The sequence below is a fragment of the Lupinus angustifolius genome, chromosome LG04, assembly GCF_001865875.1.
Source record: "Lupinus angustifolius cultivar Tanjil chromosome LG04, LupAngTanjil_v1.0, whole genome shotgun sequence".
In the NCBI taxonomy this organism is placed as follows: Eukaryota; Viridiplantae; Streptophyta; class Magnoliopsida; order Fabales; family Fabaceae; genus Lupinus; species Lupinus angustifolius.
The window spans coordinates 23,198,942-23,211,785 of record NC_032012.1 but is presented as its reverse complement, the minus strand read 5'-3'; the positions used below and the strand labels follow the sequence as shown (position 1 = coordinate 23,211,785).

The following is a 12,844-nucleotide window of genomic DNA, read 5'->3' as shown; positions in this document are numbered from 1 at the left end:
TAGAAAAAAATTACAGTATTTTTTAAATTAATTAATTATTTAAGTTGTTCAAGTGAACCAATTCGAACAGTTCACAAACTTTAACCTAGCCAAACTCGAGTTAAAAAATAACTCTTATCGAATTCGAGTCGAACCAATTCTTATCAAGCTGAACCGAGCTGAACTTTGGTTCGACTTATTTCCAGCCCTAAGTATATATGTAATTGAATGTGCATAATTTTATATCATTGATGTGCATTTGCTACTATATAAAATGCAAAATATGTCTCACAAACATTTAAATAATTAAACATGTATAATTTTGTTTAATTTCATCTAGTAATTATCATGCCATAATTTTCATTTTCCAATTTTATCATCTTGTAACATTTCTTTAATAACTACAATAAGTTTTCACATGTTCTTTTATTCTTTTCCATCAATGCATCACTATTATTTTACACATTTTCGTGCTCCTATTTTCTCTCTTCATCGCCCAAAAAGAATTGACCCACGTGAAAATATTAGAAACTTTGTGTAAAGACATAATATTAGAAAAAATGAGAATAGGGTTTGACAAACACAAACTATCACTCAACATGCTAGTGATAAGAATGTCAATTTTTACAAATGAAACAAAGTGCGGTACTAATTAGCAAACAAAAACAAATAAAAAACATATATAAATTAAATAAATCACATCCTATCATAACTTTTTCATAACATATATATTATAAAATAATATTTTACTTATCAATATTGGTTTATAAGTCATATATATATTATTTTCTTGTAGTGTATGAAATTTAGTAAAGGAATATATAATTAAACATAACTCCTTATTCCTTATATGATCACTAATTCACAGTTATATTGGCTAATGTTATCTGAAATGAGATTCAAACCCCAATAAACATTGTTATGTTGGTATTGTTATCCTAAAATGGTGCCTACTGCCTAAATGTCAATTCTGCAGTCCATTTTGGTTTCCTATTTTATGGGCTTGGGCCCAACTCCTTCAAAAATATAAATGCCACGTGTCGAAATGTCATTCCAATTTTTCTCCAACAAAACTCACTGCTAACTCTCGACCCATTTCATTTCACACCTCACTCACTCTTTCTTCTCTCTCTCTCCTCTCTCTTAAGCGCATGCAATTGGGGTTTTGGTTTCCGTCTATTCTCGCCGGAAATGACGAACAGAGGCAAGGGCAAAGGCAAGGAGGTCGCCGGAAAAGGATCCACCGGTAAGCGTAAGAGTACTGCTGATAACGACAAGACCGGCGGTGGCAAAAGGAGGAACCGCGGCGTCGTTCAGTTTTTCGAAGAATCCGCTGACGTCGATGACTTTGACGACAGCAGTGACGATAGTGATTTCAGCGATGGTATAGAATCTAAACCCTAAGTGCTATTTCTTCTGTTTGTACATTTTCTCCATTCGTTAGAAAATGTTAGGGTTTCGACCACATTTTTCGTGTTTTTTCAATTTTGTCCTATCTCTCTGTACATGTTTGTTCACTCTGTTTTCGTGCTTTGTTATTTGACAGATGTAGCTTTTCTTTGAATTTTATGGCATTTGAAGTTCAATTTCCACCATGATATTACCAATGCAAATTTTAGTTTTATTATCCTCGCATTTAACTTTTATGTAATTGTTTTGAATAGATTATTTTGGAGATGAAGAGTTTGAGACATTGTCAACAATGAACAAGGAACCAGCTAAGGGACAAAGTAGCAGCTTCCCATTCATCCCCAAAGAGGAAGAGATAGATGAAGAAGAATTTGACAGAATGATGGAAGCACGCTATGGAGAAGCTTCTACGTTTATTAGGTTTGCTGGAGATGATTTAGATGACAAAGGAATTGATCCGAATTCCTTCGGTGTAAAGGAGTTTGTTCCAACCATCTGGAAAGTTAAATGCATGGTATGAAACCTCATACTTGGTTTTTGTCATTTGCTTATAAAAATTCCAAGTGTTGCCTCCAAATCTGTTTAGTGTTTTTTTACCATTTTCTATGCTTTGTTTGCTGTTACAGGTTGGCCGCGAGAGGATTTCAGCATTCTGTCTAATGCAGAAGTTTGCTGACTTAAAATTGCTTGGTACTAAGTTGGAGATAATATCTGCATTTGCTGTAGATCATATGAAAGGATTTGTGTACATTGAAGCTGAAAGGCAATGTGATATTAATCAGGTAACTCCAGTCCTGGGGGACTTTGGCCAGTTTGTTGATATCAATTACTGGTGATATATTTTTGCCAATGGATAAACCTTTTCATTGCCATTGACATACAATTTCAGGCATGTAATGGGATTACTGGTATCTATGTTACTCGTGTGCAACCAGTTCCAAGAAATGAAGTTTTCCATCTATTTTCTGTTCGACCTAGAAGCAATGAAATTGCTGTTGGTACATGGGCTCGTGTAAAAAGTGGTCATTACAAGGGGGACATAGCACAGGTATGCACAATTAATGTCCTCGAGTCATATCTTACTATATAACTATTAACTAGTAAAACACTCATTATTTTTTTGTATTACGTGTTTCTAGGTTGTGGCTGTGAATAATACGATCAAAAAAGTTACAGTGAAGCTTATTCCAAGAATCGATCTACAAGCATTGGCTGCCAAATTTGTAATGATGTTGCTCGTTTCCTGTAGTTTAAACTTTATATTTGCTATATGCTAATAACATATTTATTCTGTCATGTGATAGGGATAAGTGCAATGGACAAATATTTACTATTGAACCAGAGAGGGTTCACCGTTGTAGTTTCCCACCCGTTGAGAACTATCCATAAACTTGTTGAACCCCTTTGCCTTGAGCATTAATACAATTGTTGCATCATGCATTTAGCATGCAATGTGCTATGCCAACATCACATGTATTCAAGAGTCTGAAAACTCTCATATTTTTAGTCGTTGTGTACATGTTTTTTATTAAGACCTTACAATATGGTATACGATAGAAAATAATTTACATTATCTACTCTAAAGTGTTCATGAAATTACCAAAATTGATCAAATTAGTAACTAGATTGAAAATTTATTGTTTTTTCCTCTTTAATCAGATAAGATCATAAGATGGGGGAGAGGAATTATTGTTTTTTCTGGAGTGAAGTGTGTAATTTTTTTGAAGCGATTAGAGTCCCTTTTATGTGCGCTGCTCTTTTGACTTTATTGTTCCTAGTGTGTGGCCGTGTATATATGTGTGTGTATGTGTGGTGATTCTTGATAGATTTTTTACTCATTGTTGCAGGGTGGTGGATACAGTCGCCAGAAAACAGCTGCTGTGCCAGCGCCAAGATTAATCAGCTCAAGTGAACTTGAGTAATTAATCATATCCCTATATCTTCTTCCTTATTTGCTGGATAGGCTGTTTGATGTAATTGATTTTCCACATCTCTGCAGGGAATTTCGACCTCTCATACAAATCAGACGTGACCGTGATACTGGCAAGGTTTTTGAGGTTCTTGATGGTATGCTGCTTAAGGATGGATATGTGTACAAGAAAGTATCTCCTGATTCATTAAATTTATGGGGTGTTGAGCCAACAGAAGAGGAGCTCTTGAAGTTTGTGCCTTCTGAAAATAATGAATCAAAAGATTTGGAGTGGCTCTCTCAGCTTTACGGAGACTCAAAGAAAAAACGGGTAATAAGAGATGATAAGGGAGGTGGGAAAGGAGAGAGCTCATCAGGATCTGGTGTGGCAAATGGTTTTGAACTGTATGATCTTGTGTGTTTTGGGTAAGTCATTCTTTAACCTAGTTAGCTTTCTTGACAGATCATACTCATGATACCGTACTAATTCTCTCTCTCTCTCTCTCTGAGTCTATGTCCGTGTGTGTATGATCTGTCGATGGGCTTGAGTTATGATATAACATTATGGTGTGTTTGATCCATCTAGCCAACCCTACCTAGTGGGAATAAGGCTGAGCTGTAATCTATTATTATCATCTTCATTTTCATCTCTCTTTGCCTATATATGCCGACCAGACGTCGCCTTATATATGCACGCCACATTTTACATGCATTTCTTCGTTTTTAATAAATATTTGCTATTGCAGCAAGAAGGATTTTGGTTTAATTGTAGGCATGGATAAAGATGATGGCTACAAGGTACAATATTCAGTTTATGCAATGCCATTTATTACTAGCCTTTGATCTTGGTGCATTATTGTTTTCAGAAAGTTGTATTCTAATTTCTTCTTCTGTTATTCTGTTAGATTCTTAAAGAGGGTCCAGATGGACCTCTAGGTGTGAATGTTCAGCGGCGCGATATAAAGTGTGGTTTAGTTGATTTGAAACTTAGTGCCCAAGATCAGCACAATAAAACTATATTGGTGAATGATAGTGTCAGGGTTCTGGAGGGGTCATCCAAGGTCTGATGCTTATTTATGATAGGGAAAATGTTATATTCATGATATAATTTTGAATCTCCCTGCCCCACTTTATATTATGAAACTATTTAATTTCATTTTGCAGGGTAAAGAAGGCATTGTTAGGCATATCTATAGAGGGATTATCTTTTTATACAATGAAAGTGAGGAAGATAATGGTGGTTACTTCACCTCTAAATCTAAAATGTGTGAGAAAGTCAAGCTTACTGTTGGTGATTTCAGTGGAAAGGTTTGTAAACTTTGTTAGTATCCTGTTAGGTTATGAACTCTGATGACTTCAGTTGAGTTGTAATGTTTTGCACATAAAAAATATATGCAGGATAGTGAACCGGGCCCTTTAGTCTTCGAAGACATGCCAACATCACCAAGATCCCCTCTGTCCCCAAAGAAACCATGGCAAGCTAGAGAAAACAATCGTGAATGTCTGTTAAGATGCATAAATCCTTTAGAAATCTTTTCTGTAGTTTTGCCTGCATCGTATTTGATCCTTTTGAATAATTATGTATGCAGTTAATCGAGGGGACCAAGATAGCTTGTTTACTATTGGTCAAACCTTGAGAATTAGGATAGGTCCTTTGAAGGGATACCTCTGTCGTGTCATTGCCTTACGCCGTACTGATGTTACTGTGAAACTAGATTCTCAGCAGAAGGTTCTTACAGGTTTGTTTATATCGACCAACTCTTGATTTTTTAAATATTAAACACTATTTATAACAATTTTCATGCACTTATTTGCCATTCAGTTAAATGTGAGCATCTTTCTGAAGTTCAAGGGAAGGGCACTGCTGTGTCGACAAGGTATTTCTGTCATTGGCAATGATAGTGTGTACCATAATTAGTTCTCTTTGTTTGCTTTGACTGAGTCTGTGGATACTGTCTTGAGTTGCTTTATATTTCTTGTTTCAGGGGTGATCCAGATTCAAGCTCGTCAAAGCCATTTGATCTACTGGGTACTGATGGCAACTCTGGAGGTGAGAACCTCTTATTCTCTAATGCATTTTCACTCCATTCTCCTTTTACTAGAGAATATTTTACCCATAAAATGTATTACAGTATCAGTTATCGTGCATGGTGTTACCTTTCCTGTTGTTCTGTTCACTATTGATATTTTTAATGAGACATGATTCCTAATGATTTTACATCTGGGACTGGGTCTTATTTAAAGGTTGGATGGATGGAGCAGGAACATCCACTGGTGGTGGTGGATGGAATGCTGGAGGAACATCCACTGGTGGTGGTAGTGGATGGAATGCTGGAGGAACGTCCACTGGTGGTGGTGGATGGAATGCTGCAGGAACGTCAACTGAAGGGTATGTTTTGCAGTGATATTAGTTGATGTTGATACATTCTCTGCTCTGTACTCAATTATCATATATTCTGTCTAATTATTCTTTTTGGGTTTGATCATCAAAAGAAAGATTATTATACTAACTATTAATGTAGAAAACTATCTTGTAATTTGGGAAGGGTTAACTTATAGCTATGAAGCATATGTGTGGACAATGAACACATTGCACATGGATATACCAAGCATTTATAGATATGGAATTATTCTTGATGGATTTGGTCATCAAAAGGATCTTATAATTAATTAGATCGTTCTTAGAAAATTATTATGGAATTTTGGAAGGATCACCAAAAGGACAAAGAACATGTGGCATGGCATGACACATGAAAATACAATAGATATATATGTCAAACATTTTAGGAAGTATATCAAAGCATACCAAAACTGTAGCTATTAAGTAGAAAGAGTTTTTCAAAGTATTTAACTGTTAATGCTGAGATTTCTCATTTGCTCCCACAAGAGTACAATATAGATGTGTGTGAACAGTGTTGTGTCCTGAGCGTCATTGTTTTGATATGTGTGAAGTGTCATTGTTTTCATCATATAAGGTTTTGTTTCTTGAAAATTTGATGGTTATGTTGTTACAGACTTACAGGTTCAAGAAAGTACTTAGTAGAGCACCCTAACCTAAACTGAAGGATATAAGTGACATCATGTAGTATTACTATAAAATATATAGGTGTCAGCGTACCGTACTTCATTAGTTGGCATTTTTACTCAATATATTTCGTTACATTTGTTAAATAGAAGGTGGGAAAGGATTTATGGCAATGCTGTTGATACTACTTTTTGGTGTATTTCTTTACAGTCAGATGATCATACATCTACGAATTTCTTCTCAGCCATGTGCTTTATCCTATTGACATCATATTTATCTTGTTTATTAAGCATTTTCCCTGATACTTTTTAATATCAAAGCCTTATTTTTTTCTATTTCTTATCATGATTCTTTTTTTCACCTTGAGTTGGTTACTTTGTTGTTCTTGTTTATGGTAACATTTTGCAGGAGTACATGGTCTAACCATTCTGCTCCAAGCACCTTGGTATGTTGTCTTCCTATTCCCTTCTTGTGTCTGCTTGTGCAGAGAACATATTTTTATTTTAATGTGTTAACTTACATTTTTGTTGTTTCAGGAGACTGTAAATCCCACCAGTTCCACAGGTAATGCTTTTGAGTACAGATATGTTTAGCATGTCTTTTTTCCAGGGTAATTACTTGTTGATTAATTTCCTCATTGTCCTTGTGACGTGTAGGCGTAGAAGACCCTGCTTGGGAAACTAAAAAGACTTCAAACACGAGCTTGTCATGGGGTGCTGTGGCTGGGAACAAAGCTGCTGATGATTTGGATGGAAACCAACCCTCTGGATGGGACAGTAAAAGCAATTTGAATACACCCAAAGCTTCTGAAGATGAGTCCTCTGGTTGGAATCGGAAGTGTGATGACCAGAACAAAGATGTTGAACAAAATGGCCAAGGCAATGGTTGGAAAAGTGGCTCAAGTGGTGGTGAAAATAATTGGAATGCTCCTGTATCTTCTTCCCAAGTGAACTCTGAATGGATTAAGAAGTCCACTGAAGATGATAAAGAGGAAAAAGGTAAAGACCAAGGTGGTTGGAGTGCAGGAAAAGCTTCAGATGATTCTGCTACAGGGTCTGGTTGGAAAGGGGGATCAGGTGATGGAGTAAACACAGATTCTGCCTGGGATACTAAAAAATCTAGTTCAACTAGTTCTGGTTGGAAAAGTGGATCAAGTGATGGAGCTAAAGAAGGTTCCAATTGGGGCAACATGAAATCTGGTTCTGTAGCTGAAAAACAGAACTCTGATTGGGAAAAAGCAGGAAATTCAAATTCTGTATCTGGTGATGCTGGGATACTTGGAAAAGGGCCTGTTGCAGATTCATTGGAAGACAGTTGGAAGAGTGGTTCTGCTGATGGAATGAAACAAACATCAAACTGGGGTGCTTTGAAATCAGGATCAAGTAGTGGGAATGAGAAACAGAAATCAAACTGGATTTCTGATTTGAATCAAACTTCCAGCTGGGGTAAGAATAACAATCCCTCTAGTGGTGCTGCTGCCAATGAAAACAATATTTCCAACTGGAGTGCTGTGGATACTGGTGCTGGAAACCAAGATTCCTCTTGGGGAAAGAAAAACCAGGATTCTGATCAGAACAATAGTAATTGGAATTCTGGATCTGCTAGTAATTCCAATCAGAATTCCAATTGGGGAAAGAAAGAAAATTTATCTGAGAGTGCTGGGAATGATAATAATTCTAACTGGAGCTCTGGGTGTACTGATACTGGTAACCAAGATTCTGGCTGGGGCAAAAAAAGCAATTGGAACTCTGGAAACAGTGGAAGCCAAACTTCTGATCTGAAAAATAGCAAGTGGAATTCTGGATCTGATGATTCTAATCAAAATTCCAGCTTGGGGAAGAATTCCAACTGGAGTTCTGGAAATCAAGATTCCAGTTGGGGGAAGAAAAGTACATGGAATTCTGGATCTGATGATACAAATCTAAATACCAACTGGAAAAACAATAGTAATTGGAAAACTAATAATGCCTCAAGTGGTGAAAATGAAGGAGGTCTAAATGACTCTTCAGAGGATGGAGCAGGTGGTGGGAACTGGAGAGGTGGCTTTAGAGGTAGAGGTTTTCGAGGTAGAGGTGACCGTGGAGGCTTTGGTGGCCGAGGAGACCGTGGAGGCTTTGGTGGCCGAGGTGACCGTGGAGGCTTTGGTGGCCGAGGAGACCGTGGAGGCTTTGGTGGCCGAGGTGACCGTGGAGGCTTTGGTGGCCGAGGAGACCGTGGAGGCTTTGGTGGCCGAGGTGACCGTGGAGGCTTTGGTGGCCGAGGAGACCGTGGAGGCTTTGGTGGCCGAGGTGACCGTGGAGGCTTTGGTGGCCGAGGAGATCGTGGAGGCTTTGGTGGTAGAGGAGATCGTGGAGGCTTTGGTGGTAGAGGTAGATCAGACAGGGAAGGTTCTAGTGGTAGATGGGGATCAGAGGGGGGATTTGGAGGCCGAGGTCGTGGAAGGGGTGGCCAATCTGGTAGTTGGAATGACCGAAGGGATTCTGATCAGGATGGGTCCTCTGACTGGAAAAAGGGGGGAGAGAATGCTGCTGAAGGATGGAAGGGTAGTAATGGATCTGGGTCTTGGAAACAGGAAAGTGGTGACAATAAGGGCGGGCAGAGTTGGAACCAAGGAAATGCTGATAAGCAGCCTTCAAGCTGGAGCCAAGGAGATGGAAGTAACAAGCCATGGCAGAGCTGGAGTTCAGAAAGTGCTGGAGGTGGTGGTAAGTGGAGCAGCAAGGGGTCAGAACAGTCTGGATCTGGTGTTGGGAACCAGGATAGTGGTTCCAAGAAGGGTGTGCAGAGCTGGGAGCAGGGAAATGCTGATAAGGATCCTCCAAGCTGGAACCAAGGAGGTGGAAGTAATAAGCAATGGCAGAGTGGGAGTTCAGCAAGTGGTGGAGCTAGTGATTGGAACAGCAACATATCAAAACAGGCGGCTGAAGGGTCCGGTGCTCAGGATGGTGGGTGGAACAAGGGATCTAATTCTAATCAAGAGACGGGTTGGAAGACTGCTGGTTCAGGAGGTGATACTGGAGATCGAGCTCCTGCATGGGGTCAATCAGGTGCTGCAGACAATGGTCAATCATCTAGTTGGAATGCATCAGCAGATGGTAAGGAAGAAATTCCACCCAATTATCCTTTGTGATTTACCTCAGAATGCCTGAAGTACCTTTCAAAAGAAAAATAAATTACAATTCAAATTACTAAGTTTTAATTATGTTTAATAGACTCATTATATGAATTAGAATTAATCTGTATAGTACAGTACAATTATCTCATTTGATTTACAAATTTACAAATGCCAGAGTTCTTCTCTCCTTATGTAGGTGCAGCAAGCTCATGGGGCAAGAAAAATGATGGGAGTGAAAAAGGTGGATGGCAATGAAAACGTGCAGATGGACCAAAGGAGGAAAAAGAGCTTCAGACATTTCTAGTTAGTAATAAGGAAACTCTTGTAGATATATGGCGTTAAAATTATCAGTACAAAACGGTCTGCTGGAACTTGATTTTTATTTTTAGCTTAAAATTATGGTAAGATCTTATGAATGGCTGATCCTTTCTCGCCCCAGGAATTTTAAGAATTAGACTTTCCCTGATATTTGGGTGCGTAGTTGTGTTGCCTTTTTCTCGTGTTTTGTATGGTTTGAGTTTGTGTGCTTGAAGGTGATGTGCTTAAAATGTTTGTTTTGTTCTTTGTATGTACTTTGATGATGGGTGCTTGGAATCTATTCCTATTTCGTTTATGTGATGAATTTTCATGGAATCATGGAAAGAGTCAACCACGGTAATTTCTATGCCGAATGATATAATTAGCTGCTGTTTTGTTGAGCATGGGATAGGATTGATAAATGAAGCTGAATGCTTCATAATTAAGTATTCTTGAATAAAATGGCTAATTCTATTAATAGTAAAATCATGGCTACTAACCCAAGTTTTAATAACTTTATGCCCCTAACTTGTAAATTTCCTGAAGAGCTTGACTATTAGAATAAACAGTGAGATCAATACCTTTATACGGTTAAATTTGAATTTCTAAAAAGTGAGAGTAGGCACTTCTTGTAGGTAAATATGAAAAGTAGAGTATCTTATATTAAAGGGGAATGTTAACTAGTGTCCTAAGGGAATTGCTCAGAAGATAAAATAAGAATTTTATTATTGAGAAATTATGTTTTCAAAGTTCGACTTATTCTGGAGAACACTATTGGGCATTTGAGGAAAATCCTAACAGACCCTCCAAATCAAATAAATGAAAGTTTGGGGAGTCTACAATTATCCTCAAGCAAAGTCGTCTTGTGGAGAGTGGTACCAAAATTAGTCCCCTTATGAAATATGAGCCGCTTCATTATCAATTTATCATCGTCTAGTTTGTTAGAGTAAGACACTGAAAGATAAAGTTAATTGCAGCCAACATAAAATAACAAGAATAATGATAGATTAATACTAATGTTCGTTTGTTTGGACAACATACGATATTATTATATTCTTCAAACGGCTCTTAAAGAGAAAGGTAGTTTTAATGATTTTAATAATGCCATAAATTTGAAAAACCTACTCCGTATTGCGTATTGATCACCCGAGTTTGTCCGTTAGAGAATGATAAATGTGACATCTGATGGAGCGCATTGGGAAATGGTTTTTAAGATTATTGAATTGTTGTTTCTGAGCTAGACATATAAGTAAGTTTTGATAGTGATCTTGGGTCCACAAAAATTGCCAACACTATTAACTGTGCTTAAGTACTGCTACAGAAGGATTCCTTTGTTTTATGATGCAAAAGCAGAAGGAATCTATCATTATATCCGGAAACATAAAAGTTTCTCTTCTTTTTGGTAGAGATAATAAAGAGCTAAAGAAGTGGGGTTTTCTTTGTTCTTTCTTGGGTTAATGCAAATGACTTTAACTGTTCCTTTCTCCTTTTCTTTTTACATGATTTTTAACAGCTTTTCTTAAACCAAAGGGAATGGAGGCTTGTTGGAAAAGCTACACTATATAGCAGTGTGTTAAAAATAAAGATGAACCTCTTAAGAACAAGCACAGTAAAATGATGAAGATAGAATCACAAGCTAAATGTGTGAGTGGAGTAAGTAGAATCACGAGCTAAATGGATCATTTTGCCTAATACCGCATCATAACAAACCATCCAACACCAAGTTAAGTCTAGTGTGAAGTGCAATCTAAATCAATGCCACAATAACCAACACAGACATCAAATGATCTATAAGATTTAAGCAATTAAACATTTAGAGATGACATATTATAATTAATAATTATACATATTTATATAAAGGCAAAATATAATAATTTTAATAAATGGGATTTACTTATTGGAAATTTCTTTTTCTCTTGAAAAGGCCCAAAAAAATATATTGCACTATTGGTCCAAGTACCAACATAAAATCATAAAACCATAGCAACTCCATGCATGCATTCTTGTAGTGCTCTTATTGAAATAAGAATATTTTTCATAAATTTTTAATGTGAGATTCTTATTTCTTAAGAATACTTACTACTCATTGCACAAGAACATTCTTATGTTTATCCTTATAAGAAAATGTGGGTCCCAAAGGTAGAGAGAATGAGAGAAAAATTAGTTGTTATTATAAAATAGAAGAGTGTGAGTAGATGATGAGAAATAAAAATAAGAATGATAATTGCCATTGTAAAGAAAAATTAAATGTTATTCTTAATTTATGAAGATGTGTAATAAATTATAAAATAATGTGTGGAGTATTCTCCAATGGATATGCTATTAGACCTTAATTTGTCAATTTCAAATTGAAGAACGTTTTTAAGAATAGCAACATAGATGAAATTGTGGACACCACAACACTACCAAGTGCACCCACCACTAGTGTAGGTCATTAATGGCGAGTTGTGAAAAAGATGAAGTTTAAGAAGTAGAAACAAAGGTTAGATGAAGAATAAGGTTGAAGAATACCATCACATTTGAGTTCGTCTGTTCTGTGGTTCCTTGGCTACCACTGTTAGTGGTGCAGAAGAAGGAAGATCAAAGACGATGAGAGTGAAATTGGAAAAAAGATTGTAAACTGAATTAGAGAATATGTTTTCAATGAATTGTAAATTGTATTGATAAATGCCTCAATGATATAAACTAAGATACAAGTTTCTAAAACTGTTTCAACCAACTTAACTACTTTCTATAAATGGCAATTCTCTTAACTAACTTTAACTAACTCATTTGATTACAAAATTAACATGCCATCTTAATCAAAGAGTTACTATCCATGAGAGAAGACATTTTCTTCATCTATAATAGTAAGTATTACAACAAAAATAGGATTCTTTCAAAAGCTAAATACATTCACAATGTCTCTTAGCCTTTTGAATCTATTAACCTTAAGTGCTTTTGTTAATACATCAGCTTTTTGAACTTCTGTGGAGCAATGTGATAAGTGTGAAATTATACTACATTTGCATTGCGTTTAACTTGCATTTTAGGACATAATTAGGACTTTAGAATTGTTTTTAGCTTTTATTTCTCTTTGTTCAAGTTGAGCGGATGATTTTAGCTATGT

General features: G+C 36.7%; 1 protein-coding gene across 1 annotated transcript; it reads left to right on the top strand.

Moving 5' to 3' along the window:
* On the top strand, positions 1,070 to 10,056 carry LOC109346324 (protein RNA-directed DNA methylation 3). The gene is made up of 19 exons (XM_019585821.1): positions 1,070 to 1,363; positions 1,644 to 1,903; positions 2,016 to 2,171; positions 2,279 to 2,437; positions 2,529 to 2,612; positions 3,237 to 3,307; positions 3,389 to 3,724; positions 4,045 to 4,096; positions 4,204 to 4,359; positions 4,463 to 4,606; positions 4,697 to 4,799; positions 4,888 to 5,037; positions 5,121 to 5,175; positions 5,284 to 5,348; positions 5,543 to 5,687; positions 6,732 to 6,768; positions 6,860 to 6,887; positions 6,980 to 9,418; positions 9,635 to 10,056. The coding sequence occupies exons 1-19, from the start codon at positions 1,171 to 1,173 to the stop codon at positions 9,691 to 9,693; spliced, it is 4,692 nt and encodes a 1,563-aa protein (XP_019441366.1). The 5' UTR covers positions 1,070 to 1,170; the 3' UTR covers positions 9,694 to 10,056.

What these genes read in the sequence shown, in the direction of transcription:
- LOC109346324 (XM_019585821.1), top strand. Translation starts at nt 1,171, where the DNA reads ATGACGAACAGAGGCAAGGGCAAAGGCAAGGAGGTCGCCGGAAAAGGA. An exon ending in TCTGGAAAGTTAAATGCATG is followed by an intron (nt 1,904 to 2,015) that starts GTATGAAACCTC and finishes TTGCTGTTACAG; the next exon opens with GTTGGCCGCGAGAGGATTTC. An exon ending in TATGATCTTGTGTGTTTTGG is followed by an intron (nt 3,725 to 4,044) that starts GTAAGTCATTCT and finishes TTGCTATTGCAG; the next exon opens with CAAGAAGGATTTTGGTTTAA.